The sequence below is a fragment of the Rhincodon typus genome, chromosome 10 (assembly GCF_021869965.1).
Source record: "Rhincodon typus isolate 14 chromosome 10, sRhiTyp1.1, whole genome shotgun sequence".
NCBI classification, from domain to species: domain Eukaryota; kingdom Metazoa; phylum Chordata; class Chondrichthyes; order Orectolobiformes; family Rhincodontidae; genus Rhincodon; species Rhincodon typus.
In genome coordinates, this window is record NC_063341.1 from 14,717,913 (window position 1) to 14,744,296 (window position 26,384).

A 26,384-nucleotide genomic window follows, 5' to 3' on the forward strand; every position below is an offset into this window, starting at 1 on the left:
AAATAATTTTGTAATGATTCAATATTTAGTGCACAAATATATGGCCATTATTACATACAAAAAACTGCAATGGAGAATTCCCATTTCATCTTCGTTGGGCACAGAGATAAATTGGCCACAGAGGATTAAAATGATCATGTTTCCACGAATTAGTGGCCGAGCTAGAGAGTGCTGGGGGCATCTTCAGTGTAATGGGAAAACCAGTGGTTTATCTGCTGACTAAACACTGTCACCTAGTGGTATATACTGATCAAGAGGTTGTTTTGTTTTTTTTTACTTTGTGCTGCCTGTTTTATCTCACATAGAGAATTTAGCTTTATTAGTCAATTATTTACTTTATATACGGATCAAGTTTTATTTACGATAGATGGATGAGGTGCCTCAGAGGAGCCTCTTCACAAAGGCCTGAACAGAAACTAGGAGGAAGGATTGAATGTTGGTCAACCAACACTAATGGATTAAGGTTAATATATATCAATCAGATTGGATAAAGGTGTAAGTGACAAAGCTAGACACTCAATTTAGCTCGATGGTACCTAGAATATAATTAAAAATAATGGCCCAGATCTTTCAATATGGGAACAGGCCACTGCCTCAAGTTCTGTATGAATGAGCTTCAGGAATCTGAGGAAGTCCTGAAAAGTACATCCATGTTCCTCATATCAGAAGTCTAAGTTTCCAATTTGTTTCATTTCCTCTGTCTGGAGTGCTCTGTGACTGACCAGACCGCAGACATGGATTATTTGCCCTAGACCTACCTCGTTTCTACACAGACTATTTGATCTTTTGCACAGTTGATGTGAAACCAACCAAGCAGTATAACTGTAAGTCAATCAGCTAGAATGTCAAAGTAATGCAGTCATCACCATTACTACTACCTGGAAATGTGTGCTCACAACCCTGGAAGCTACCAGAACTCCTACATCCTGGAGCAGTCTTGTGTGCCTGCAGTGTTTAAGGGTCCAGGTACCTTACCAGGCTGTTAGTGGGGGACAGGGCTACCCTCTGTGACCCTGACTCACGAACGGATGCGCAGTGCAGTTACAGTGGTCATTAATGCAGTTAACAATGTTGTCCATGCTTTGATCAGGCAGTGATGGAGCAGTCGATAGGGCTGTTGAAGATCAGTTTCTGTTTCACGGACTGGTCTCTGGGGGCCCTCTAGTATTGTCCAACAGTGTGCCACATCATTCTGGAGTGCTTCCCCTCGAGCCCACTAACCCCCTGACACCGGCCACCCCCTCTAGTGACCACCCTCTCACGTCGCTGGACTGTCTGAAGTGTGTGCTGTGACTGATGGTACCAGAACCACCTGACAGATAGCAGTCCCCACTGACTGCACACAGAGTTAGGCACCACTCAGCTTCTAACAGAAGACCACAAGATGTAGAGCAGAAGTAGGCCACTCGACCCATCGAGTCCACTCTGCCATTCAATGATTTCATTGGTGATCTGATAACCTCAACTCCACTTTCCAGCCTTATCCCATAACGTTCGATTCCCCCTAACTGATTAAAAAATCTGCCTTGAATTTACTTGATGTCACATCCTCAACAGCCCTCTGTGGTAAAGAATTCCACAGATTTACCCCCTACCTCAGAGAAAAGAATTACTCCCCATCTCTGCCTTAAGTGGGTGACTCCCTACTCTGAGGTGATACTCTCTGGTCCTAGACTCTCCTAGAAGGGGGAACAACCTCTCTACAGTTAGCCTGTCAAGTCCTCTAACAATCTAGTGTGTTTCAATAAGGTCACACTCATTTCTTCTGAATCCACTGAGTACAAACCAAACCAACTCAATCTCTCCTCATCAGAAAATCCTTCCATACCTGGGATCGACCTAGTGAACCCTCTCTGAACTGCCTCCATCGCCAGTATATTTGTTTTTTCTTTATGTAGCAGACCAAAACTGTTCACTATATTCCAGCCCTGGTCTGACTCGTCTTGAAAAGTCATATAGCACTCAAAACATTAACTGTTTCTTTCTCCACTGATGCTGCCAGTCCTGTTGAGTTTCTCCAGCACTTTATGTTTTTGTTTCAGAGTTCCAGCATCTGCCATAGTTTGCTTTTATTCATCCAGTGTAAACTTGCTGTATAACGAAAGGGAGCTAGTAAATAGTAGTGGCGAGTTTTGTAGAGTGTGATTAACAAAAATAAAACTCTTAGTAAAAGTGTGGACTTGGAATCTGTTTAAACACAGTTATTTTCTAGTGTATAACAAAAAGGAGTTAAAAATTTAAAATAGTAAGAGACTGAGCTGGAGGTTGGAAGGAAAGTCTTTATGTAGAGTTATATGGACTACTTTGCCATAGGAAGCAGTTAAGAAAAAAATAGTTGTAAATTCTAAAGAAAAATCATACAAGCATTTGAACTGGAGGAAGATGCTGGACAGTGACGATAGGTTTTGGCTTTGGACTGCACAAGTGAAATGGCAAGAAGGAAATAATCGGATGAATGTTCTCCCTTTGCATTTAGAGAGAAATAATGAATCCCCCACCCCCTTGCATTTGCAATCAGAGTACATTTTCTATGAATAGTACTGAGCCTGTGCAGCATGAGAGACTTTGAATAATAGTCGAAGGCGTTGAGAATCTGATGTCCTCTGCCATATCATTTAAACAGATCTACATTATCTACATCAATGGAACTGAGGTCGAGAAGGTGAAAAGCATCAAGTTCCTCGGAGTGACGATAACTGACGACCTGTCCTGGACTTCCCATATAGATGTAATGGTCAAGAAGTCACAGCAACACCTCTTCTTCCTCAGGCGGCTCAGGAAATTTGGCATGTCCGTAAGGTCCCTCACCATCTTCTACAGATGTACCACTGAAACCATACTGTCTGGGAGCATAATGGCCTGGTATGGCAACGGCTCTGCCAAGGACCGTAAGAAACTACAGAAGGTGGTGTGCACAGCCCAGACCATCACGGAAGTCAACCTTCCATCAGTGGACTCTATTTACACGGCTCGCTGCCGCAGAAAGGCTGCCAACATCAAAGACCCATCGCACCCTGGTAATGACCTCCTACAGCCTCTTCCATCAGGCAGAACACACGCACCAGCAGGTTCAAGAACAGCTTCTTACTGGCCATTATTAGGCTGATGAATGGACTCTCCAGCCTCAGATAATGCTGATCTTGCTAATGTCAATCTCGCCTAAGGTTTTGTCTAAGGCTTTTGACAACCTCCGATCTGTACATCCTTGCTTACTATGATCCGTCTGTACTGCTCATAAACAAAGCTTTTCACTGTACTTTGGTACACATGACAATAAATGAATCATGATACTAAAAAAAATCAGAAATAGTTTTATGATTTACAATGCAATGGATCTCTTTATCAGACACTGTTCATTCTCTGTGTTCAGAATGTCAAGTGATTTTCACATATTACCTCAGGAAGTTTGGTCATCAATCTGACGCATATCCCTGCTTCCCAAAACTTGCGTGCCAAATTAAAACAGACTTCCACACTTGTGTCAGGAGTGCAACGAATACAGATTTTATCCATCATCTTTTCAGGTTTCTATGTATAACATGAAAAAATGCTTAATTGTACCTCAGCAATAAATATGCAACTCTTTTTGGCACTTTCCATAGCAAAAGAAATCAGGGGTTAAACAGCTATTGACTTGTAATATGTCTAGAATTGTAGCCAAGGTCAACACTACTAACTGTAATACCTCATTAATAAGCCACAGAAATCTTGGACAATCAGGTTAAGGTTTAGTCTTCAGATGCAACATTAAAGCAAAAGAAAATGAAGAAAAGTACACTTACATTATGAATTCTACAATTTCAAATATTACATGGGGTGGCACTGTGGCTGTGGTTAGCACTGCTGCCTCACAGCGCCAGGGTCCCGGGTTCGATTCCAGCCTCGGGCGACTGTCTGTGTGGAGTTTGCACATTCTCCCTGCGACTGCGTGGGTTTCCTCCGGGTGCTCCGGTTTCCTCCCACGGTCCAAAGATGTGCAGGCTAGGTGGATTGGCCATGCTAAATTGCCCGTAGTGTTCAGGGATGCATAGATTAGGTGGGTTATAGGGGGATGGGTCTGGGTGGGATGCTCCAAGGGTCGGTGTGGACTTGTTGGGCCGAAGGGCCTGTTTCCACACTGTAGGGATTCTATGATTCTAATGATTGCCATTTCATCAGCAGGTTTCATACATTGGACTTTATAAAGATGCAGTTATGAACCGAAGCAAAAGAACATTGACAACAATTTAAGATGGCCAAAACAGATTTGCACCTATGAAAGCACATTCAACCCTGGAAGATACAAAGTCTATGGAGGCCTCCACAGAGACAAAGTCACCTGGAGATGTGAACAGCTCCTTCATAGCTCAACAAACAGAGGATGGATTGGGGGGCATTAAGGATTAATCACCTTAACTCAAAAGGACAAAAGCTAAAGACATGGGCTAAACCAGCTTTCTTCTGCAATTCACAACTAATTTCTTTGAAGTGCTATTGATGAAGCCAGTGAGATATAATGAGCTGCTCTTTGTATATTTGAATATTGTATTTGAGCTTGCAGAAAGGGATTGATAAACGCTACAGCAGGGCAGTTGCTTTCCCACAACCCTTTTCTTTAATATTCCATCTAAGAATCCTCTTTGGCTGGGAACAAGCATCGACATTCATACAACAGGCAGAGAATTTCTACTAAATTCTGTTGGATTTTCTGCAACAGAAATTCCGGCAGAAAATAAAAACTCAGCCATGACTGAAAAGCAACTGCCTTGGAGAAACCCAAAATATTCAGATGCAATCAGTGAATCTTTATCGACTTTACCTTTTTACCCGAATCTTACTTGGCTAAGATTAACATTCAATACCCTGTAAATTATGTTTCTTTTAAGCATGCATTTGAGGGAGGTAGGATACATTTGTACATTTTTAGCATTTTTTAACTGAGCGAGTTTTAGCAATTAACCAAAATCTATTTAACTCAAGAAACTGGTCTGGCTGATTTTGTTACACAAATCCAGATATAGTGAAATCACACTGAATTGGCAATACAGTATTAAATATTTTTTGATATTAAATATTTCAAAACTGGTTGTGGTCAAGTAAGGAGTAAGAAAAAGGAGGAAAACCAGTTTACCCACCCCCCTCACCTGGTCATTAGAAACCTGAAAGTAAATCAGTGACTCGGAATGTTAAATCGGGATTTAGGACTAACTCATCATTCATAGAAAGATCTCCCCAAAAAAAGAGACATTTTTTCCCCCCATTTTCAGACATTTTCTACGTGTTCAGGGGTTTGGGGATTGCTGTCTCTTGTCTGTTTGTTACCTTTGTCTTTGTCTCTGCTTCTACGAGTTTCTGAAGGTCAATGTTTAGGCCAGCAGCGGACAAATCAGGCAACTTGCCAAAAGAGACATCAAAACTTCGCAGCTAAGCATCATAACAGACAAATAAATTAATCTGTGAAATTCTTGATCAAGGAATCATCTTTTATACATGGTAAGAGAAATCAGCATATTCCTTCAATTCTCCATAAATGACAAATACTTATTTTGATCCACATTGACTATTACAAACAGCCGCTTTAACACTTTCCCAATACATTGTGTATTTTGTTTCATTGCTTTTTGGGATGTCAGGGTTACTGGCAAGACTCACATTAACTGCCCGTCCTGTTTAGTCTCCTGCAGTAACCTCAGAAGTGGTGCACACACACCCACCATGTGTTCGGAGAGGAATTATAGGATCATCGAAGTGTGGAAAGAGGCCATTCGGCTCATCGAGTCTGCACCGACCCTCCAAAGGGCATCCCACCCGGACTCACCCGGCTGTGCTCACAGAGGAGTTCCGGAATATTGACCCAGTGACAGTGAAGGAACGGTGAGATAGTTGTACATCAGGACAATCTGTGGCTTGATGAGGAACTTGTATGCGGCGTTCTCATGTGTCTGCTCCCCTTGTAATTCAGCTAGTGGAAGTAACAGGTTTGGAAGGTGCTGACAAAGGTGTTGTGGTGAATTGCTGCAGTGCACCTCATGCATAGTACACACCATCGGCACTCGGTGTCAGTTGTGGAGGGATTGATGATATAAAGCAGAGAATGGTGTGCTGAACAAGTGGCCTGCTCTGTCCTGGAGTGTATCAAACTTCTTGAGAGGTATTGATGTTTAAGATGATTAAAGGAATTAATAGGGTAGCTGCAGAGAAAATATTTGTGCTGAAGGGAATGTCCTGATCAAGGGACTATAATCTTTATAATTAGAGACAGGCTATGCAAGGAAGATATCTATAAATAGTCCTTAACGCAAAAGACAGTGGAAACCGGAGACACTCTCCCTTCCTAACAATGCTGTGATAGGGTTAGTGGAATGGTGGAAGTCAAAACTGTGATTAATAGAATTTTGGGAAGGAACAAAGATAGCCAAATGGAGTTAACAAATATAGCAGACATGTTCAAGGGGCTGAAAGGCCTACTCCTGTTTCTCTTTCCCTAATCAAGCCCACTCTGCCTTCTGAAGCATGGTGGGAGCAACAGGATCTCAACATTACTCCTTTTTGTTAAAAACAGAAGATTTGCACAATTCTTCAATAATTAGTTTTCAAATATCACCCATTCGACTGGGCAACGAAGGAATTAAATTTTATCAGCGGCAGCGTGTGCATCAGTGAATATTCACAGCAGTAACAATGATACTTCAATGTTTCCCAAGCATCTAAGAAGAAAATTAACTCACTGAAAATGTGGGAACCCATTGGAAAACAAACATCGGCAGAGCTGGGAAATGCTCGACTTCAAAATAGAGAGAAGAAATGGTTCAGGACTAATCTTAAGTGGCTGAGCTTCCATGGGATCTGGCGGAGGTCCACAATGAAGAAAATCAATCACAAATTTCTCCATGGATCCACAAGTTACTCTTGGGTCTCTACTTACCTGAAAAAGCATAGACTCACTTCTCTTTATTAGGTCATTCCAATTCTACTGTTGTCAGTCTGGCTGTCAAGCTGGCCCTCATTGAGCTATCTGCGTCACTCCACTCTCCTGTCCTTCCTCCATACTCCTGCAACACTCCTTTGCTTATTTGAACGTTTACTTGCCTACCTTTTTAAGTTATTCTGGATTTTGTTCTTACCAGTTTATCCCATGTTCCAAGGGCCCTGTACATTAAAACTGATTCTCCCAAACTCTTAGTTCCTTTTGTTAATTTATGCTTTCTTGTCACTAACGCAACAACCAGCAGAAATTGTCCTCTGTTTTATGTGTTCTTTTTAAAATTATAAACATTATGTCAGACCTCCTCCTGAGTTTTCTGGTTTTAATATAAAGCGCCCAAGAATATCTCCACATAACTTCTGATCTCAAGGTCTCTTATCCTTGCAAGTTGTCTGTCAATCATTGGTCTCAAGCCTCTAACAGGCCTTAATAAAAGAAAAGCAAACAAGGCAGAGGCACAGAAGGTAGCAAGTATCCATTTGAATGTCAGTTGCCTGGGACACTTATTCATGTACATTTTATTGCAGTTACAATACTTGCCTGGGTTAGCCACTGCAGTGAGTGGAGTGAAATGTTCAGCTCCACTGCTAGGGTAAGACTTCAAAATCTTCTGCTTTGTGAAGCTGAGAAATAAAATTCCAGGTCTGACCTGAAAATTTACACTCCGATTTCAATTATGCTCTACATTGTTGATCTGGCCTATTTTATAGGAATATTAAGAACAGGAGATCATTCAACACCATGAGCTTTGTAGCTGATGGGTGATCTGCATATCGAAGCTATTTACCTGCCTTTGTACTGTATTCTTTCCTTATGATCTAAAATCTTTCAGTTGTCCCAACATCCACAGTCTTTTAAGAGATAACATTCCTGCTCTCTACTACCTTTTGTGTGATAGAGTGCTCCCTGACTTTTCTCCTAAATGGGCTAGCTCTAATTTTATTGCTCGATATTCCAGCATTCTTTATTCCCTCCTGAGGAAACAGCATTCCTGCTTCAACTGCTCTACCTTCCTTTAATCATCTCATGTCAATTAGAATCCCCTTACGTCTTTATACTCAAAGGAAGACAAGCCTAGCCAAAGCACCCTCGCTTTATGATTTAACTTCATGGTCATTTTGTGGAATCTATGCTTTTAAGGTCCATTTGTTCCTCCTCAGGGACAATACCCAGTACTGTATGTTATATTCTAGATGCGGTCTTTCCAGAGCTTTATATATCTATGATGTTTAGTTGGGTAACTTAGCCCTTTCCATCCCACACTGCCAGAACCATTTTATTCCAGCTCATTTGACATTAAGTATAAAATATTAACGGAATGATAACCTTTAAGAAATACAACCAGGTTTATGCAACCTGTCCTCAAATTACCCTCAAAGTCATCATATCACTTCCCCTTACCAGCTTAGAGTGAGAGGAACACTTAGAACACAGTTATACATGCATGAACTATTTGTTGCCATTTTTACTTAATATTTTGTGCCTAAGTTTTGGTTAAATTGGGAAGTACATGAGCATCAGCCACTGAAAATGCTAGAAGGCTGGTTACAATGTGGAAATGCAATTTCATGAAAGAAAGAACATGAAGTTAATTTAAAAATAAAAACAAACTATCAAGGAGCCTGTCTTTCTCCACAAACAGTTTTTGAATATCTTACTAATTTTGTATACTGCCCTCCGAACACCAGAAAGTCAGATCCGGATGTATTGTATAAAGCAAACAGCATTCCTTCGTAATGCTTCAAGTTTATTTCTTCTGTACCACGCAAGCTTCCAACCTGTATGAAGCCAGAAAAGAGAGGAAGATAGTCAGTGCACACTATCTCCCAACTCATCCCATTTAATATTAATGAAAAATAGCTGTAAGTCAAAGCATATGTGATTTAAAACGATTACTGTCTTGGTTAAACCTAAAAAAAAATCAATCTTACAGTGTCGTACAATAGGAAGGTAAACTTCTGTCGGAGTTTTTCATCCTACTGAAGGCATCCTTAAGGGTTACTGAAGGGATTGTGATTCTATTATGGGTCAGGGAAAGGAGGCAGTTCCCAAGCTCACATCAGCTGGAGCATGTTTGACACTGTTTTGAACCACAAACTAACTTTCTTACCAACTTGGCTTTACCCTTTCCCATTCCTCGCAACCCCCCAGTTGTGCCCATACAGAAGACAGAAAATCATGTTTAATTTTCGCGATTTCTTGCTTTACTGGTAAAAAAAGCTTTGGTAAAACTACCAAGCAGGACATTTGGAGCAATGGTCTCTGCTGAACTGCTGTGCCCCAATGGGGCACCTGGTACACCATCAACAAAGGTTTTGTGGTAGAAAAGCAGTTTGCCAGGCCCTCTGCTGTATTTGTCAACATGAACCTTCTCCCAGTTAGGCTGGTTTCCTAGCTCACAGCTTCCAGTGCCGAAACAATCTTCTCAACAAGGATACATTTTACCGTGAATAATTCCAAATCGCCCTTTTCACCTCTTCCAAGTTCTTTTCTTCGCTCAAATATGCTGGCCTTGCTCAAATTTGCTCAATAAACTACACAATAAACTTCATTTGAAGCAGCAGCTTGAAATTCCCACTCAGAGCTCCGTTTCAGTGCCACGGCTGATCAACGGACTGAGGGGAGAAAGTTAATAAACGGAGGAATCTGCTGATGGGAAGCGTCTGAATGCAGCATTTCAACTCGATGAGTCTTAGAGATTTCATCTGTCGGTGCCACTCGCGCAAATTAAGAAAAGGAAAGCTGAAAATTAACACAGCAACCTTTCACAACCTCAGGACATCCCAAAATCCCATTTTGCTGCCAGTAGAGTACTTCTAAGTGCAGACACCACCGTAATGTGGTAATTCAGGTGACAAAGTTGCGCACAGCAAGATCCCATTAACAATAATGTAGTAGTAATTGGATAATCTGTCGTAGTGATGTCTCTTGAAGGACAAAGGCAAATAGGGCCTCCTTCATTCAACTGACATCCAGGCACAGTCTTGATATAACAGCTCATCCAAAATGTGACACCATCAAAAGTACAGCACCCCATCAGCAGTGCACTGGACTGTCAGCCTAGATTTTGTGCTCTGGAGATTTCAAATCACCTTTCTGGCTCTCAAGCTCCTAAATTGCCACATTTATGATTATTCGACCACTTTGGTTTCTATTTCCAAGTGTTACTGGATTCAGGACCTCCTATTTCAGGATAGTAACTGAACTCCATAGTGATGTGATTCTCTCTTAATTACCTGTCGGGTAAAGGTCTTTTAGCCACGCAGGAGTGACCTGTAGTTACATGAGATAACAAGGTGTAGAGCTGGACGAACACAGCAGGCCAAGCAGCATCACAGGAGCAAGTATCTGTTTACTTCCCAGTGTTAACAATGTCATGAAGGTTTTGCTGGGCAGGGTGAGCTCTCAGTGGTTTTTAGCTGGATGAAGAGAGAGATAACCTGGGGGACAGATAATAATAAGAGGCGCTGTTTGCCTGAGAACTGGAGCTTCACCACAACATGAAAGCAGAAAAATCCCTGCTGCTACACAAAGGAATGTGAGCGGGCACACTTTAGTTTGATATGTACTCACTGAACAGAACAGCGAAACTGGAGCTAGGAGCACAGAACTCACAATAGATAAATGACCATGATATTTATACAAATTGCAGGGTGCCAGTTTGATAAACATCAGGTTTAACAACCTGGAGTCATACAGCATGGAAACAGGCCCTTCAGCCTGACTCGTCCACGCTGACCAGGTTCCCTAAACAAAACTAGTCCCATTTGCCTGAGTTTGGCCAATATCCCTCTTAACATCTCCCGGCCCCGTCCAAATGTCTTTTAAAATGTTGTAATTGTACACGCTTCTACAACCTTTCCTTTCATCTGTTAACTTCAAAATTGTTATGAAATTTTGTTCCTTTATCAATCCAACATTCCTCCGGGTTGCTCACTGTATTAAAAGGAGACTCAGGAAATCAGCAGGATTTTATGTTTGACATAGTGTGAAAACTAATCAACTGCTCGGAGACACCTCACACCGACAGCTCAGCCTAAGGGCACTTGAACCTTGGCCTTAACAGACAATGCAGCCCAACAGACAACTCTGCTTGACAGACATAACAGGCACATAAAATTCAATTGATAAAGATCAATTCTATTTTGGTTGTGTTTATCTTCAGGTGCAGAACGAATTTTAAAATCTTTTTCCCGCCCCCAGGTGGCAACTTTATCTCAGTTTTGCCACTGTAATCTCTCCTTTCACCTCTGCTTGTTCTACAACTCAGTCAGTTTCATCACAGGAGCAAAAATATAGAAATAAAGACAATTATGGCACAAAAGGAGGCCATTAACCCATCATATAAATGGCAGTCAAGAACCAGCTATTCCACTGTCCAGCTCAGTTCATACTCCTGTGGATTACAGCACTTCAAATCTTAGATATAGTCACCACAGTCCCAGGGGCGTTCCCTCATTAGAGTGGAGAAGGGCAAAGGTCAAGAAAGCATGGTGGCCTCAGCCAGTGGCAGCATTGAACCTGTGCAGTTGGCATCAGTCTGCATCACAAACCAACCATCCAGCCAACTGAGCTAACCAACTCCCACATTGATGCAATTAGTTCTTAACAGTCACAAGTCTGTGCCTGTACCATCCAACAGGCAGTTGGTCAGACACTTAACATCCATCAGGGTGAAAATAAAAGCTCTCAACTCCTTTCTAAATCTTCTAGTAATTATTTTAATCTATACCTCATAGTTATTGAGATCTCTGCTCATGGCAATTGATCCTTCCTATACATTGTGGCCAGGCCCCTCATGGTATTATACATTTCAATTAAATCAGCCTCAATCTCCTCTATTCCAAGGCAAGCAACCTACAGACTACTCAATCTTACTTCATCACCCATCTCTAGCCCTAAAATTCTCTTTCCCTGGGAATGTTCTCGTACATCTCCTCTCTGTACCTACTATTCCACTCACATCCTACCTGCAATGGTGGAACACAAAAACAAGACAGTACAAACCTAGTCTATGAGGAAAGCATGTCTCCCAAACTGACTTACAATATTTTATGCAATTGGAAGATCAATTTTAAAACCCTCAGGATCCAGTCTCACCACCAGATCTATGTATTACATTTGATTACCTAACTACAGGTAATATTTCTGTTACAGTGTATATTTCTGTTATGATATTTACAGTGACCACACGTCAGTGACCAGGTAAACAAATGGTACATCAAACAATTGAAATAGACCATTTTTTGGTCAGTTTGTAACTTTGCACATGGCGTTAAGCAAAAGTGTGGCATTCCTAGTGTTCTACAACTGAAACGAGTAGCCATGAAGAAACAAAAAGCTGTACACTAGCCCATACTCTTTTTACCACTTTTGGGACGTAGTTATCAATTGCAATGCCATCATTTATTACCCAAACTTAGTTGCCTTAAAGATACCGTTCCTAGCGGTTTGACAGAATTGAGGACCTTGCTGGGCCACTTTAGAATTAACCCCCTTGATGAATTTAATGAGCTTTATTTATCCATCTTAATGCAATACTCTTTTGTCTCACCTGTACAGTGAAAGCAGAATCCGAAAAGAGTTTCCGTAAAGTTGTCAATGATTCCCAGCACTGCTTGATACTCTCGTTAAAGTGTGGGTTCAGCTGCAAGAATCTTTCCAGTTGCTGGGATACGGCATCGAACGTTAACCCAACAAAGCAAGACTGAAGGAAGGGAATAGCCACAATGAGAAAGGGGTGTGTCCACACACAGGTCGAAGTCAATTTTATCTCCAGCCTTTAACACTGTCAAGTGTGAGGTGAACCACACAAGCAGGGAATACTGGCAAAAAAAAGTCAGGATACAGTTGCAACCTTGAGACAGGCTGATGTTTCAGGTACATAGTCATAAACCATTCTGATGAAGCGCTGGTGAAAGAGAAAGGAATTTCAGTCAGCAGCTGGATTTAGACCGGCATTAGTGAAGGCCATGGAGGTTGTTCATAAGAATTCTCAAAGGCATTCAATTATTTCGACTCTACCAACAGTTTTAAAGATATTTACACTGAGATTGAGATGTGCCCCAACTCTTGGAAAACATCCCGTGGTATACTGGGAAGTATTCCAGTAACAAAACCTAAAAGAACAGGGCAAGTTCTCACCATCAGCATTTGGCCAGCCAGCAGTGAAAACAAGTTTTCACACAAAGGGTGTTTTAAGTCTGGAAATTGCATCACAGGAAGTTGTGATCACTGGGTCCACTGAAATCTTCAAGATGGATCAACAGATATTAATTAAGTTACCAAACAATATGGACCAAAAGGACTAAATGCAGACAAGCCACTGGTTGAGTATTATCTAATCGAATGGTGGAATGAGTTCAAGGGGCTTAACGAACGACTCGCATTCGATGTCCAAACATGAAGAAATACCTTTAAACAGTGATCCTCTGAGCCACATTCTGGACATCCATTCATGAAGAGAGTTTCTTCTAATAGTGTGTGACCAATAATCAGGTTCTTGTATTGTTTCTGTTGAGGTAACAAATACTTCAAAGAGACAGTAACTTAATGCAAAAGACAAAAGCATAGTTTTACACTTGGAATGTCTCAGGTAAAGTACTAAACTGTTGGTAAAGTGCCTCACTTTTATATTTCATGGCACCTTGTTCTCCATTCTTCTAATGAGAAAACAGTTTCTTCCTGTGTATATTAACTCATCTAATCATCTTAAACATTTCCATTCATCTTCAAAACTCAAGGGAATGCATGGCCTGGTCTATGCAACCTTTCTTGATATGAAAACCTCTTAGCCCCAGAACCGCTCTGGTGAATCTGCACAGAACCCCTTTGAGGTCAATACATCCTTCTTGAGGTGCAGTTCCTAGAACTGAGTCCACTAAATAGGGTCCAACCCCAAACTTTACATCACAGTAACATAACATTCACCTCTTCGTAATCCAGCCAACAAACACTGTCATACATGCATTACTGTTTTCTCTTAATAGAGTGGATTAAATAATACATAGAAGTTAAATACAAATCTTTTTGCACAATTTAGTCTGAAGTGTAATGCATCGGTGAATTAACTGGATAGATATGATGAGCCAAAGGGACTCAGTCAGTGTTGCATAACTCTATGATTGGTGTGTATTTAGATGTGGGGGCTGCATCTTATGTTTTGTTAACTAAGTTTGAGCTGTATGAAGCTTTCTTTGGAAGTGTTTTTCACTGCAAGGCCTAGGAAGTTCTCGCAATCGATCTTAATAAACTCGCTGCATTAGTTACCGACCCCTCTCCTATGTAGCCTCTCACATCCAATTTCCACTGCACCTTACCATGCGACATTCCAGCATCTCGCTACCCGCGGACATCCACCCACAGACTAGCATTCCTTGTGCCTGCACCATCTTAGAAACCCCACTGTGCACCTGGATAAGAGTCTGCAAACAGCTGTTGCCCCTCACCTGCAATGTAGTAGCACAGCATCCACAAAGTCATGCTGCTCGTGGCAGAGCTGATACCCCTTCACACACATAACCCCATTCTCTCCTCCTAGTCTCTACCTAACCATCAGGCCACACACTTTACCTGTCCCTGGCCACATTCCATCTGATTAAGTCAGTGCTACACTGTGCCCACTGTAGACCCTCATCTTGTCACTGTCCAGTAGGGGATCATAACATACAGGGAAGCAACTGGAGAAATGCAAAGACAGACCATGAGCTTTTATTGACAGAAAGGACAAGGGAACAGAAATGAAGCCAACTGAGGGTTGAACTGTGCTCCCACAATACCAACACCGGGCTCAGCCTGGTCACCAGGTACCAGTCCCCTTCAAAGTGTCCATGTCCCCTATTAGCTCACACTGCCCCAACAGCCCATTTCCACCCCTACATCACTCTCCCAACCAGGTGGAAACCTACCACGGTGAACGTCATAAAAATGGTACACCCTGCCCCCTTGAGTGTCATGATGATGGCCACCTTGCACCTCCAAGCTCACCCTGCGGGGGCCACAGTGATGGTCAGAGTCAATAACCCATCCACCTCTCTCTCTGCCTACCATGCCTTCCAATGCAGCTCATTGCTTCCACACCATCCTCTGTGCGAAAAAGTTGCCCCTTAAGTCTCTGTTAAATCTTTCCCCTCTCACCTTAAACCTATGCCCTCTAGTTTTGGACTCCCCCAACCCAGGGAAAAGACCTTGTCTATTCACCTTATCTGTTCCTCTCATGATTTGATAAACCTCTACAAGCTCACTCTTCAGCCTCCGATGTTCCAAGGAAAATAGCACCAGTGTATTCAGCCTCTCCCTATAGCTCAAACCCTCCAAACCTGGTAACATCCTTGTAAGTCTTTTCTGAACCCTTTCAAGTTTCACAACATCCATCCCACAGCAGGGAGACCAGAATTGAATGCAGTATTCCAAAAGTGGCCTAACCAATGTCTTGTACAGCCACAACATGGCCTCCCAACTCCTATACTCAATGCACTGTCCAATAAAGGCAAGCATACCAAACGCCTTCTTCCTCACACTGTCTACCTGCGGCTCCACTTTCAAGGAAATATGAACCTACATCACAAAGTCTCTTTGTTCAGAAACATTTCCCAGGACCTTACCATTAAGTGGATAAGTCCGGCCCTGATTTGGCCTAACAAAATGCAGCACCTCACATTTATCTAAATTAAAGCAGATGACAGGCCATGTTGAAGCCCCTCGACTGGGCTTGGCCTGTGTCCCTGGTACTGGGAGCCCCTGACCGACAGTGCCTGCCCGACCCCTCCCTGCCAGACTGGCCTGAGGACTATGCCCTGCCAGTTTCTGACATGGCCATCTGGTTGAATGAATGCACGGTGTTTGCCATGCAGGCAGCTGGCACATGCAGTAGGTGTTACATTGCCATTTCAGTGTGCCATTCTGCAAGATGCTTCCCCCACCCCCACAAACCCAAATCAAAAGTAGCCTGTCTCCGCTAAAGAACCCCTTAAAACAGTAGTAATGGCAGCCCTTCACTCTGGCTAACTGCCAAACTTCTAACAGACTTGGGACAGCAAGGCACTTGTGAGAAGTATAAAAGATGGAGCAAGATGATCATTACATTGACAATGAGCCTTAACAGACATCTCATCAGCTTCTCAAAACAGCACTCGTCACTCAGACTCCTCTAAGATTCTGGCCACGGTTTTTTTTTAAATGTATTTCCCATGTCTAAAGAGACATAAAAGGATGTGGAGTTTACATTTTCCTGCTGATGATTTAATGCTTAATGGCTTGGCTTTATACTGCTGCCTCTTGTAGCTTAAAATGGGCTGGTATGCAGCTTCAGTTTCCACATCACTGAGCAGAATCCCTTCATCACAGCAGCTTCAGTCAGATAGAAGCTGTTTTTCTTAGCAATCATTTTCTTCTGAATTCTTGAAACACTTGTTACACTCCACAGAAATGTTAGGAGTCAACATGTCTAAAAGTACATTCCAGCTGCTTAATTAGTCACCCACAAATCTCTGAAACTCGCTCCACAAACAGTGCAAACATTATCCATGTTATAACAAACTAGGCATCACAAGGAAAGCTCAACTTTATACTTGAAAGCACATTTCCAGGAGTTGAGGTCACATTAAATACTTCTGACGCATATGTTAGTGTGAACTTCGTTTGGTCTTTTTTTGTGCAAGCCATCAGACTGATCGTACGAAATTCCCCTGTTCAAAATTGTACAATAAACGTGTTGGTATGCTGACATTGTGTGGAGCATTCCCAATCTTCCAGCTTCAGGGTTTGCTGAGTGAGTTTAACAGCTGTGGTGCTTCACACCCTCTTTAGACTCAAAAAACTGATATCAGCACACAACTATCACAGCAGCAGTAATATCATTTGAAATCACTAATGACGTTTCAGTATTTCTTTCACAGAAGCACTGAGCTTTACCACATTGGGCTTGGCATCATCGTAGTGCCAAGGCTCCTTGCCTCAAGTGTGACCTGCAAATGGAAGGTGGCATTCAGCTTTGCTTTTTAGACATTATGCAAAGATGCACATATATGACATCTATTTGTTTTAACGGTATTAGAACAGGCAAGGTGGAAATAGCAGAAGAGGATAATGAACAGTGGACTGAGGACACAGTGGATAATTACAATACAGGCAGAAGGTTTGTCAATCTAAGAAATTTATCCAAGACACTCCTAAACTATGGAAGCAGTACAGAGTGAAATAAAGAAGAATGTAATTTGAATATCAATGAATATCAATTAATTGAATACATCACGATGATTATTTGACTGTTATCCAAACAAATTACATTCTTACCCCAGCTGAAGGATATATCTTCACAATCTCTGACACAACTTCAATCAATTCTGCAACCGAGAAGATGGAATCCTGTTCAAGATTGACGATGTCAAACGCACAATGTATTTGATAAGGGAGCCCATTTGGAAGGAATCTTTTCTTCATGCAGTATCTTTAAGACCAAATGATAAATATTCCACTTAGAACATGGCACTGTCCTGACTATCTCTCCTAACCAAGGTTTCAAGACGACTTGCATTATCATATGAAATATTTAATAACTTTCCATCTAACAGTCACTCACTGCAACAATTTTTATTGCTAAAATAAAGGAATGAATAAGGACCAGACTGCTGCTTGATCTAGGAATTACAGCCAGAATTTTAAACTCCTCTTGCTGGGTGAGAAAGGCATGTGTGAGAAGATTCGAAATCTGAAAGCTTTATCTCCTGGCTCTGACCCACTACGTTCCTGGCCACCACCAGTTTTGCAATAGGTCAATGATGAGGCACCCGTTTCCATGTAAAATAACACTTAACTAAAACCAGCCCAGCAGGGGAAGCACACTGGTCACACAGGGCCAAGATCAAGGTTTAAAATAACTTCTGTTAGACCTCCCTGTCAAGCAAGATGGAAGGGTTTCTTCCTCAAGACCTCCAAAGAGCTGTCTGCTAGCCCTGCTACTCTCTATTCCTTGGCCTCTACTTGATTTGAAACTATGCCCAGATTGCCCTATATTCCAAGATCTTTGACTGCACCATCTTATAGAGTCATACAGCATGGAAGCAGACTCTTCAGTCCAACCAGTCCATGCCAAACATAATCCCAAACTAAACTGGTCCCACCTGCCTGCTCCTGTCCCATATTCCTCCAAACCTTTCCTATTCATGTACTTATCCAAATGTCTTTTAAATGCTGTAATTGTACCTGTATCCACCACTTCTTCAGGAAGTTCATTCCACACGCGAACCACCCTCTGTGTAAAAAATTTGCCTCTTATGTCTTTTTTAAATCTCTCTCCTCTCATCTTAAAAATGTGCCCTCTAGTCTTGAAATTCCCCATCTTAGGGAAAAGACAACTCCCATTAATTCTATCTATGCCTCTCTTTATTTTATAAACTTCTATTAGGTCGCGTCTCAACCTCCCACGCTCTAGCCTTTCCTTATAACTCAAACTTTCCATACCTGGCAATATCCTAATAAATCTCTTCTGAACCCTCTTCAGCTGATAATATCCTTCCTATAATTGGGCAACCAGAAGTAGACACCGTATTCTAGAAGAGGGCTCACCAATGTCCTGTACAACATCAACATGACTTCCCAACTCCTATACTCAAAGGACTGAGCAATGAAGGAAAGCGTGCCAAATGCCTTTTAACCATCCTGTCTATATGTGACACAAACTTCAAGGAATTATGTACATGTACCCCTAGTCCCTGATTTCTACAACACTTCCCAACGCTCTACCATTAATTGTATAAGCCCTACCCTTGTTTATTGTACCAAAATGCAACACCTCTCATTTATCCAGATTGGACTCCATCTGCCATTTTTCAGCCCATTGAGACTCATTTGTTCAAAATCCCTCTGCAATCCTAGAAATCCTTCTTCACTGTTTACTGTGCCACCAATTTTGGTGTCATCCGCAAACTTACTAACCATGCTTTCTATATCCTCATCCAAATCATTTACATAAATGACAAACAAAACAGGACCCAGAACTGATCCCTGTGGAACACCGCTGGTCACAGGCCTCCAGTCTGAATAGCAACCCTCCTCTCCTACTCTCTGTGTCCCGCCATTAAGTCAATTATGCATCCAATTGGCAAGCTCATCCTGAATCCCACGTGACCTGACTTTAGTAATTAGTCTACCATGCGGAATGTCAAAGGCTTTACTAAAATCCAAATAAACAACGTCAACTTGCTGTGCCATCATCAATCCTTTTGGTAACTTCCTCAAAAAAACTCAATCAAGTTTGTGAGGCACAATTTTCCTCACACAATTCCATGCTGACTATCCCTAATCAATTTCTGCCTCTCTAAATGCCCATAAAACCTTCCTTTTATAATCAGCTCCAACAACTCACCCACAACCGAAGTTGTCACTATATTCCCATTCGTGGGTGTCAGCTGGCTGTTTTGAACAGGACCCCACCAAAGCCAGCGTTGATGAAGGCTTTTCATTCGATTTGGCCAACCCTACATCTCTCTCGGCGTGTACACAGATTCCCACCTTGCTCACTTGCCCTCCTCAGGTAAGGGTCAAAGTCACAGGAGTTTTTAAGTGTCATTGCTAAGAATGCACACTTGGCCCCACCGAAGGCAGGAAATGTAAGGCTCTCACAGGGAAGACAGCTGGCACAAAACAGCGTGCAACATGTTCCCTCAGTCACTTTGAGAACATTTTCTCATTGATTGAAACATTCACAATAATTGACGGAAATGACAAAGGCTTTTAAAAGCTTTCAGCATCACAGGAACCAATCTAACTAATCACACGCATTTTGCAACTGAACAAAACAAAAACTTCTTGCAGAACAATTTGTTTCTGTTTATCATTTTGTTGCAAAGTAATAACCATGGAACACAGCAGCCTATGTTCCTGTACTTCTGCAAAACACAGTCACGTGGCTTCAATTTACCTTTTCATTTCACTTATCCTGGTTTTGTGGACAAAACGCACAAAAGGCACCTGTAAACAGAGGGAGATGTAAACAATCAAACAGAACAGTAACAAAACAGGGTGCCGTACCTTTTTATTTGGTTACTTTGTGCAAGAACAGGTCAAGCACAGAGTGCCACAGTCAAACATTTCTCCCTCAACCAACACCACTAAAAGATCTGCTCATTGTATGCTGTTGTTTGTGGACAAAGTGGTTTCATGTTTCCTACCTTATAGTGGAGACTACACTTCAAAAATACTTAAAGCTGAAATGTGCTTTGGGACAACCCGATGTGATGAAAAACGCTATACAAATGCAGAATATTCTATCTTGCAACGTCGCTTTTTGCAATATTATCACATGATAAACTACATATTGGCAACTATATACCTTATGATCCAGGGTCATTTCGTAAATGTACCCATCGCTGCTTAGCATTGTTGTGATATCACAGCGGCAGGAGGTTCCCACGCTGAACGGGATAATTTCGGGAATATCCAGAGGTACAGCACCTAGAACAGAAGAAAAAGTAATTTCTCGCACTCATGTCCACCGCCATCATCATTGCTCAGTACAGCACAGCTGAGGAAGGCAATTAGCTCCACAGATTGTTCCCAATTGTAAAACTTTAGCCGAGTGGCCCACAGCCATTGACGTAAAACCTTCAGGTTTTATACAGGTGGGCAAACAGACAGATTCTGATACGTTCTGCAACGGAAGAAAGGATTGCTGAGGGAGTCATCAAGAGACTAATTATTATCAGTTAGGTGAAGAGAGAATAGGATTAGTACCTGGAGTAAACGTTTACAGAAGGATTTTTTAAATTCATTCATGGGATGAGGGCATCGCTGGCGAGGCAGCATTTATTGCCCATCCCTAATTGCCCAGAGGGCAGTTAAGAGCCAACCACATTGCTGTGGGTCTGGAGTCGCATGTAGGCCAGACCAGGTAAGGATGGCAGTTTCCTTCCCTAAAGGACATTAGTGAACCAGATGGGTTTTTCCGACAATCGACAATGGATTCACAGTCATCATTTGTCTCTTAATTCCAGATACTTATTGAATTCAAAATCCCGCATGTGCCGTGGCGGGATTCAAACCAAGGTCCCCAGGTAGTAATCTGGGTCTCTGGAATAATCGTCTAGCAATAATACCACTAGGCCATTGCCTCTCCCTGCCTCATAAAGATATAATATTTATCGGCCACTGGGACTAGCCACATGGAATCCAATGGTCTTTCCAATTTTCCACATTCTTAAGACCCCTAAGCATGGGGTAGGTTTGATGGAATGTTCTTATTCAGGCACTCATAAGTGAGTGTCATATAGGCCTTGAATTCTCATAGCAACATGGATGTTTGGAATAAATCCATACCACAAGATGCCTTACTTGACCAGTTTCCCCAGTTTGGATCGGCATTGCAAACATTAGTAAGATAAAACACGAACTGCATCAACAACAAACTAAAACTGCTCACAGTAGAAAATACTAATTAGGGCTAAATAAGTCAATAATGCTTCAGCTTGTCACTAAGTATTTGGGATAGCTAGTTCCCAGGAAGAGACAAGAAGGGGAACACACAAGCTGACTTTCGTCGTATTCCTTTTCAGAAGGAAGAAAGTTGGCACAGATGACTTCCTGCAAGTTACATACCGGTGCATCATGGTTTAGTTTTTAAGATAGATAGCACAGCATGTGGCACTATTTGTTCCTGCAGAGTGCAAAAGCGTTGTTAATTTTTTGACATACCCTCAATCAATGCTGAGGAAAGGTCATACCACCCAGAAACATGAATCCTGTTTCACTTTCCACCGACACTGACAGACCTGCTGGGTACAGCAAATTTTGTCATTCCTTAAGGTCTATGCTTTTCTCGAGTAACACTGACGCCATAACCAAAGGGGAAGGCTTCCCAAGCATTAAACGATGTGGACATTGGTGAGAATTTGACAGAATTGTGTGAGATCGGCAGCGAGGAGCTTCCTGCTGTCAAGAGCAAAAACTCCCAAGTGTCGAACAGTGAGATGAGATTCTAGCTGGTAAGCAGCGAGAGACCTATTAGCATAGGTTACTATCCTCCTTATTATATTATCTAACCTCATTGATCTGCGGTTTCCCAATCTCCCACCTGCTAGATAAAAACTAAACAGTGATATTTGCTGTCATGAAGGTCAGAGCATGCAACCTGGTGACTCCAACTCACTGCTTGCTCCTCCAGACTTCCATCAACCAGCAACATTTCAAGGTACACTTCACGGGCAGCAAACACGGACACATCCCCATCCAGCAGGCCCTCCATTAGCAAAGCAAGGGTGCCTATTATCCTTTGTTCTACATGTCTGGGCCAAACTCTGCAGGGCAGCTGGCGGCTAACAACGCTTTAATGGATGGACAGCTGGGCTTTAAAGTTGGCGTCAGCCACCAGGAATCCCAGGAGGCTACAGCAGCAAGCAGTACTTACTCCTCTGGCGAGTGGGAGAATATGACAAGCAGGGCGAGTTTAGGAAAGTAAGGTGAGAAAACTCGCTAGGGCTCATGGAAAGAAATCCATCGTGAAACTCAGCAAAATTGACTCTTGGCCGATTTTTGGCAAGAGCCTCTGCGGAAGGGAAGCAAAATTGGATATAGAGTCATACAGCACGGAAACAGACCCTTCAGTTCAACTTGTCCAGGCCGACCAAGATTTCCAAACTAAACTAGCCCCACTTACCTGCATTTGGCCCATATCCCTCTCAACCCTCCCTATTCATGTACCTGTCCAAATGTCTTTTAAATGTTGTAACTGTACCTGCACCTACCACTTCCTCTCATTCAACGCATAAAACCACTATGTGTGTGAAAAAGTTGCCCCTCGTGTCCTTTCCAACTCATTCTTCTCTCACTTTAAAAATATGCCCCCTAGTTTTGAACTCCCCACCCTAGTCACCTTATTTATGCCCGCTGTATAAACCTACTACGCTCCGGTGAAAAAGTCCCAGCCTCTCCTTATAGCTCAAGCTCTCCAGTCCCGACGACATCCAGGTAAATCTTTTCTGACCTCTCTCCAATTTAATAATATCATCTCAATACTGGCCATAGCACTCATATAGAAAGTCTAGTTTAGTCTCTGACCAGTAGGGACTCCCCACTCTGAAAATTGTTGGTCCCAGGGTAACGACCATAGTATTTTCAATTAGCTCTAAAAAAGAATCTTAAAACACAGAACTGTCTCTGGATTTAACCATCCTGGTAATATATCCTTACAGTCTGCATTTTTTTTTTAAAAATTACAACCAGTATTTTCTCAGAGCTGAGCATCCAAGCTGAACAACAACTGACACATTCAGCTGTTAAAATCAACTGAGTTTTGTCTTTACGCATTATTGATTCTGCATGGATAAAAGGCATACCACTACAAACTTGTAACACAAAGGCACAATGTCTTCAGGACTATGTGCATGGCAAACCTTCCCTTCAAAACCATTACACAATGTAATAACATATATTGTAACTGAATGCAATGTTGAATGATTTTTATGTAAAGTCACTTTTACTAACAATCATGCATTCCTCTCCTTCCACCCAAGATACCCACACCCCTCCCAAAAAAGTTTTGCCAAACACTTTGCCTGAGAACACTGCCCCTTTAACGGGATCAATAGCTGTCTAAGACCACATACCATGCTTCTGAAATATTTGTCTAAGTTTTCTTTCAACATTTTGCCATGACCTGGATGATGAAATGGTAAAGGTCAGGTCCATGATCTGAAACAAAAAAAAAGCACATTCTTTCCTGCACAAATATTTCTGTTTGCAATTCCCCTTAAGCTGCAATTCATTTTCAATTACGTCTGTCACCATTCCCTTGAAAAATCTGCCCATTGCATAGAACTCTTGTCAATATGATGATTTTTTTTTGCGAAGTAAAATGCAGATTGAGGGTTTTCTTGGGTAGTCTTACAATAGCTGGGGTTTATCGTTGATTTCAATGGATGGAACTGGGGATTGGGGGGGGATTTCTTTAACCAAATTTGACAGGCTGGAAAACCACAGGTTCGGAAACAACACTCGTTTTTTTATCCAGGGATAGTAGGAACTGCTGATGCTGGAGAATCTGAGATAACAAGGTGTAGAGCTGGATGAACACAGCAGGCCAAGCAGCATCAGAGGAGCAGGAAAGCTGACGTTTCGGGTCTGGACCCTTCTTTGGGTCTGGACCCCTGCTGCTTGGCCTGCTGTGTTCATCCAGCTCTACACCTTGTTATTTCTTGTACTCGCTTTTCATCCAATGTGATAGTGACACCAAAAAAAAGTAAAATCAGGTTAGATGGTTAGCACGCTGGCTCAGTGGGTAGCACTGTTGCCTCACAGCACCAGGGACCCAGGTTCGATTCCACCCTTGGGTGACTGTCCGTGTGGAGTTTGCACATTTTCCCTGTGTCTGAGTGGGTTTCCTCTGGGTGCTCCAGTTTCTTTCCACTGTCCAAAGATGTGGATTGGCTATGCTAAATTGCCCATAGTGCCTGGGGATATTTAGGTTAAGTGGGTTAGACATGGTAAATATAAGGGTAGGGGAACGAGTTTGGGTGGGATGCTCTTTGGAGGGGTGGTGTGGACTTGTTGGGCCGAATGGCCTGTTTCCATACTGTAGGGATTCTATGATTCTATGTCAAACCGGTTTTGCACCCAATTCTTTCTGTTTACTGAGGGGCCACACTGGTTACAGCTCACCCTGCGTTGACTATCATAAAGATCTTAATGGGTTCTAATGAGATTTTCATCCTTTGACATAGATTAAGCAAAAGTGCACGACAAGCAAAGAAAGGGAAATGGGAGTTAGATTGTTGTAGATAAAGAGTTAGCACCTACTCAGTCAAGATGGACCAAATAACCTACAGAGGATAATTCTAAAAAAAATCTTCACTTTGCAATACTGCCATATTAAGTTCATGAGAATACCTCACTAAGTGCATGATAGTAGGCAGATGCTTGATCCTTGGAGACTTTTCCAACAATCCGTTCAAAAATCAACTTGACGGTTTCTCTGTGCGTGTCTTTATCGGGTGATGAAAGGGTTTGATTCAATATTTCTTCCAGTCTCCTCCTCTCCTCAGGCAGTAGGCCCATATCCTTGCTGTGAAGGATCTCCTCGGCACCAGGCCTCTTCTGGGGATCATCCTGCAGCAATTCGAAGCATGTCTGTAACTAAGAAAAACACATTTATTACTCAGACTGAACCTGTGATGTAAGACTTATCAGAAACAGGATTCACTGAAACAAATACCCCTCACAAAATCAACCACAGCACTACTTTGAAGAATAGCCGGAGGTGGGGGAGGAGGAGGAGGTGGGATGAAACAGATTATCCGGTCATTATCAAATCATTATTCATTCTGATTGTGGGATCTTGCTGTGCGCAAATTAACTTCAGGTTTCCTTCGTTAGCACAGTGATTACTTTAAAAGTACTCCATGGCTAAAGTCATGAAAGGTGGTATATAAATACAAGAATTTCTCTTTCCACTATATGATTGGGAATCACTCGCTAACGAGTATGATTGTCCATCCAGGAAATTCCATGTCACTGGTCATGGGTTCTGTGAGGCCTTGTGTGCTTGATGACCTCAACCCTAGAGCCGTATCTCCGAATACACATTTGGCAGGTGCTTCCAGGGAGGTTGAACTGGTTTTAGTCTTGAGATCACTGGTTTTCCTTTCTCCGGTTCCTTTTACAGAGACACAGGGTCATACAGCACAGAAACAGACCCTTCCATCAAAGTAGTCCATGCCGACATCCCAATCTGACCTAGTCCCATTTAGCAGCATTTGGCCCATATCCCTCTAAACCCTTTCAATTTATATATCCATCCAGATGCCTTTTAAATGTTGTAATTATACCCGCCTCCACCACTTTGTCTGGCAGTTTGTTCCATACACGCACAGGACTCTGCGTGAAAAAGTTACCCCTCAGGTCCCTTTTAAATCTTTCCCCTTTCACCTTCAACCTATGCCCTCTAGTTTTGGACACCCCCATCCCAGGAAAAAGACCTTGTCTACTCACCCTATCCATACCCCTCATGATTTCATGAACCTCTTTTCCATACATCCTCTTGCTAATGGGTGTTCTCCAAGAATTGTGTCCCTTTATTCAGGGGATTCCTCCAAGACAGTTTCTTCTGAATGAGGGACTCTGAGGCGCTGACATCAACGGTGCATTTGAGGGGAGCTTTCAGGGAGTCTTCCTGTGTCCTCCTCTCAGTCAAGTACCTTCCTTCAGCTGGGTGAGGCGATTTGCTATGGCAGTCAGAACTCAGGCATTACTAAGAACATGGCTGGCCCTTTGGAGGTGGTTTTGTATGGTCACAGCCTCAATACTGGTGTTAGTAGCTGCTTCAAGTATGCTGATGTTAGGATGCCTGTCCTCCCAGCTGATGTTAGTGCGCCTGTCCTCCCAGCTGATGTTACTGCGCCTGTCCTCCCAGCTGATGTTACTGCGCCTGTCC

General features: G+C 42.3%; 1 protein-coding gene across 7 annotated transcripts in view; it reads right to left on the reverse strand.

Annotated features, from left to right (window-relative positions):
* Window positions 1-26,384, reverse strand: part of LOC109914026 (eIF-2-alpha kinase GCN2-like) — a 66,474-nt gene that overhangs the window by 13,267 nt on the left and 26,823 nt on the right. For 5 of the 7 annotated variants that reach the window (XM_048601858.1, XM_048601856.1, XM_048601857.1 and 2 more), the window contains exons 13-22: window positions 24,842-25,087; window positions 23,563-23,647; window positions 20,295-20,416; window positions 19,884-19,933; window positions 17,258-17,411; window positions 13,379-13,477; window positions 12,519-12,671; window positions 8,623-8,742; window positions 5,302-5,403; window positions 3,397-3,528 (exon numbers count right to left, since the gene is read on the reverse strand). In XM_048601858.1, the coding sequence (XP_048457815.1) occupies window positions 3,397-3,528; window positions 5,302-5,403; window positions 8,623-8,742; window positions 12,519-12,671; window positions 13,379-13,477; window positions 17,258-17,411; window positions 19,884-19,933; window positions 20,295-20,416; window positions 23,563-23,647; window positions 24,842-25,087 (1,263 nt within the window). Of the gene's footprint in view, window positions 1-3,396; window positions 3,529-5,301; window positions 5,404-8,622; window positions 8,743-10,200; window positions 10,405-12,518; window positions 12,672-13,378; window positions 13,478-17,257; window positions 17,412-19,883; window positions 19,934-20,294; window positions 20,417-23,562; window positions 23,648-24,841; window positions 25,088-26,384 lie in introns of those variants that run through there. The other 2 variants (XM_048601859.1, XR_007263029.1) reach the window with 2 other exon arrangements.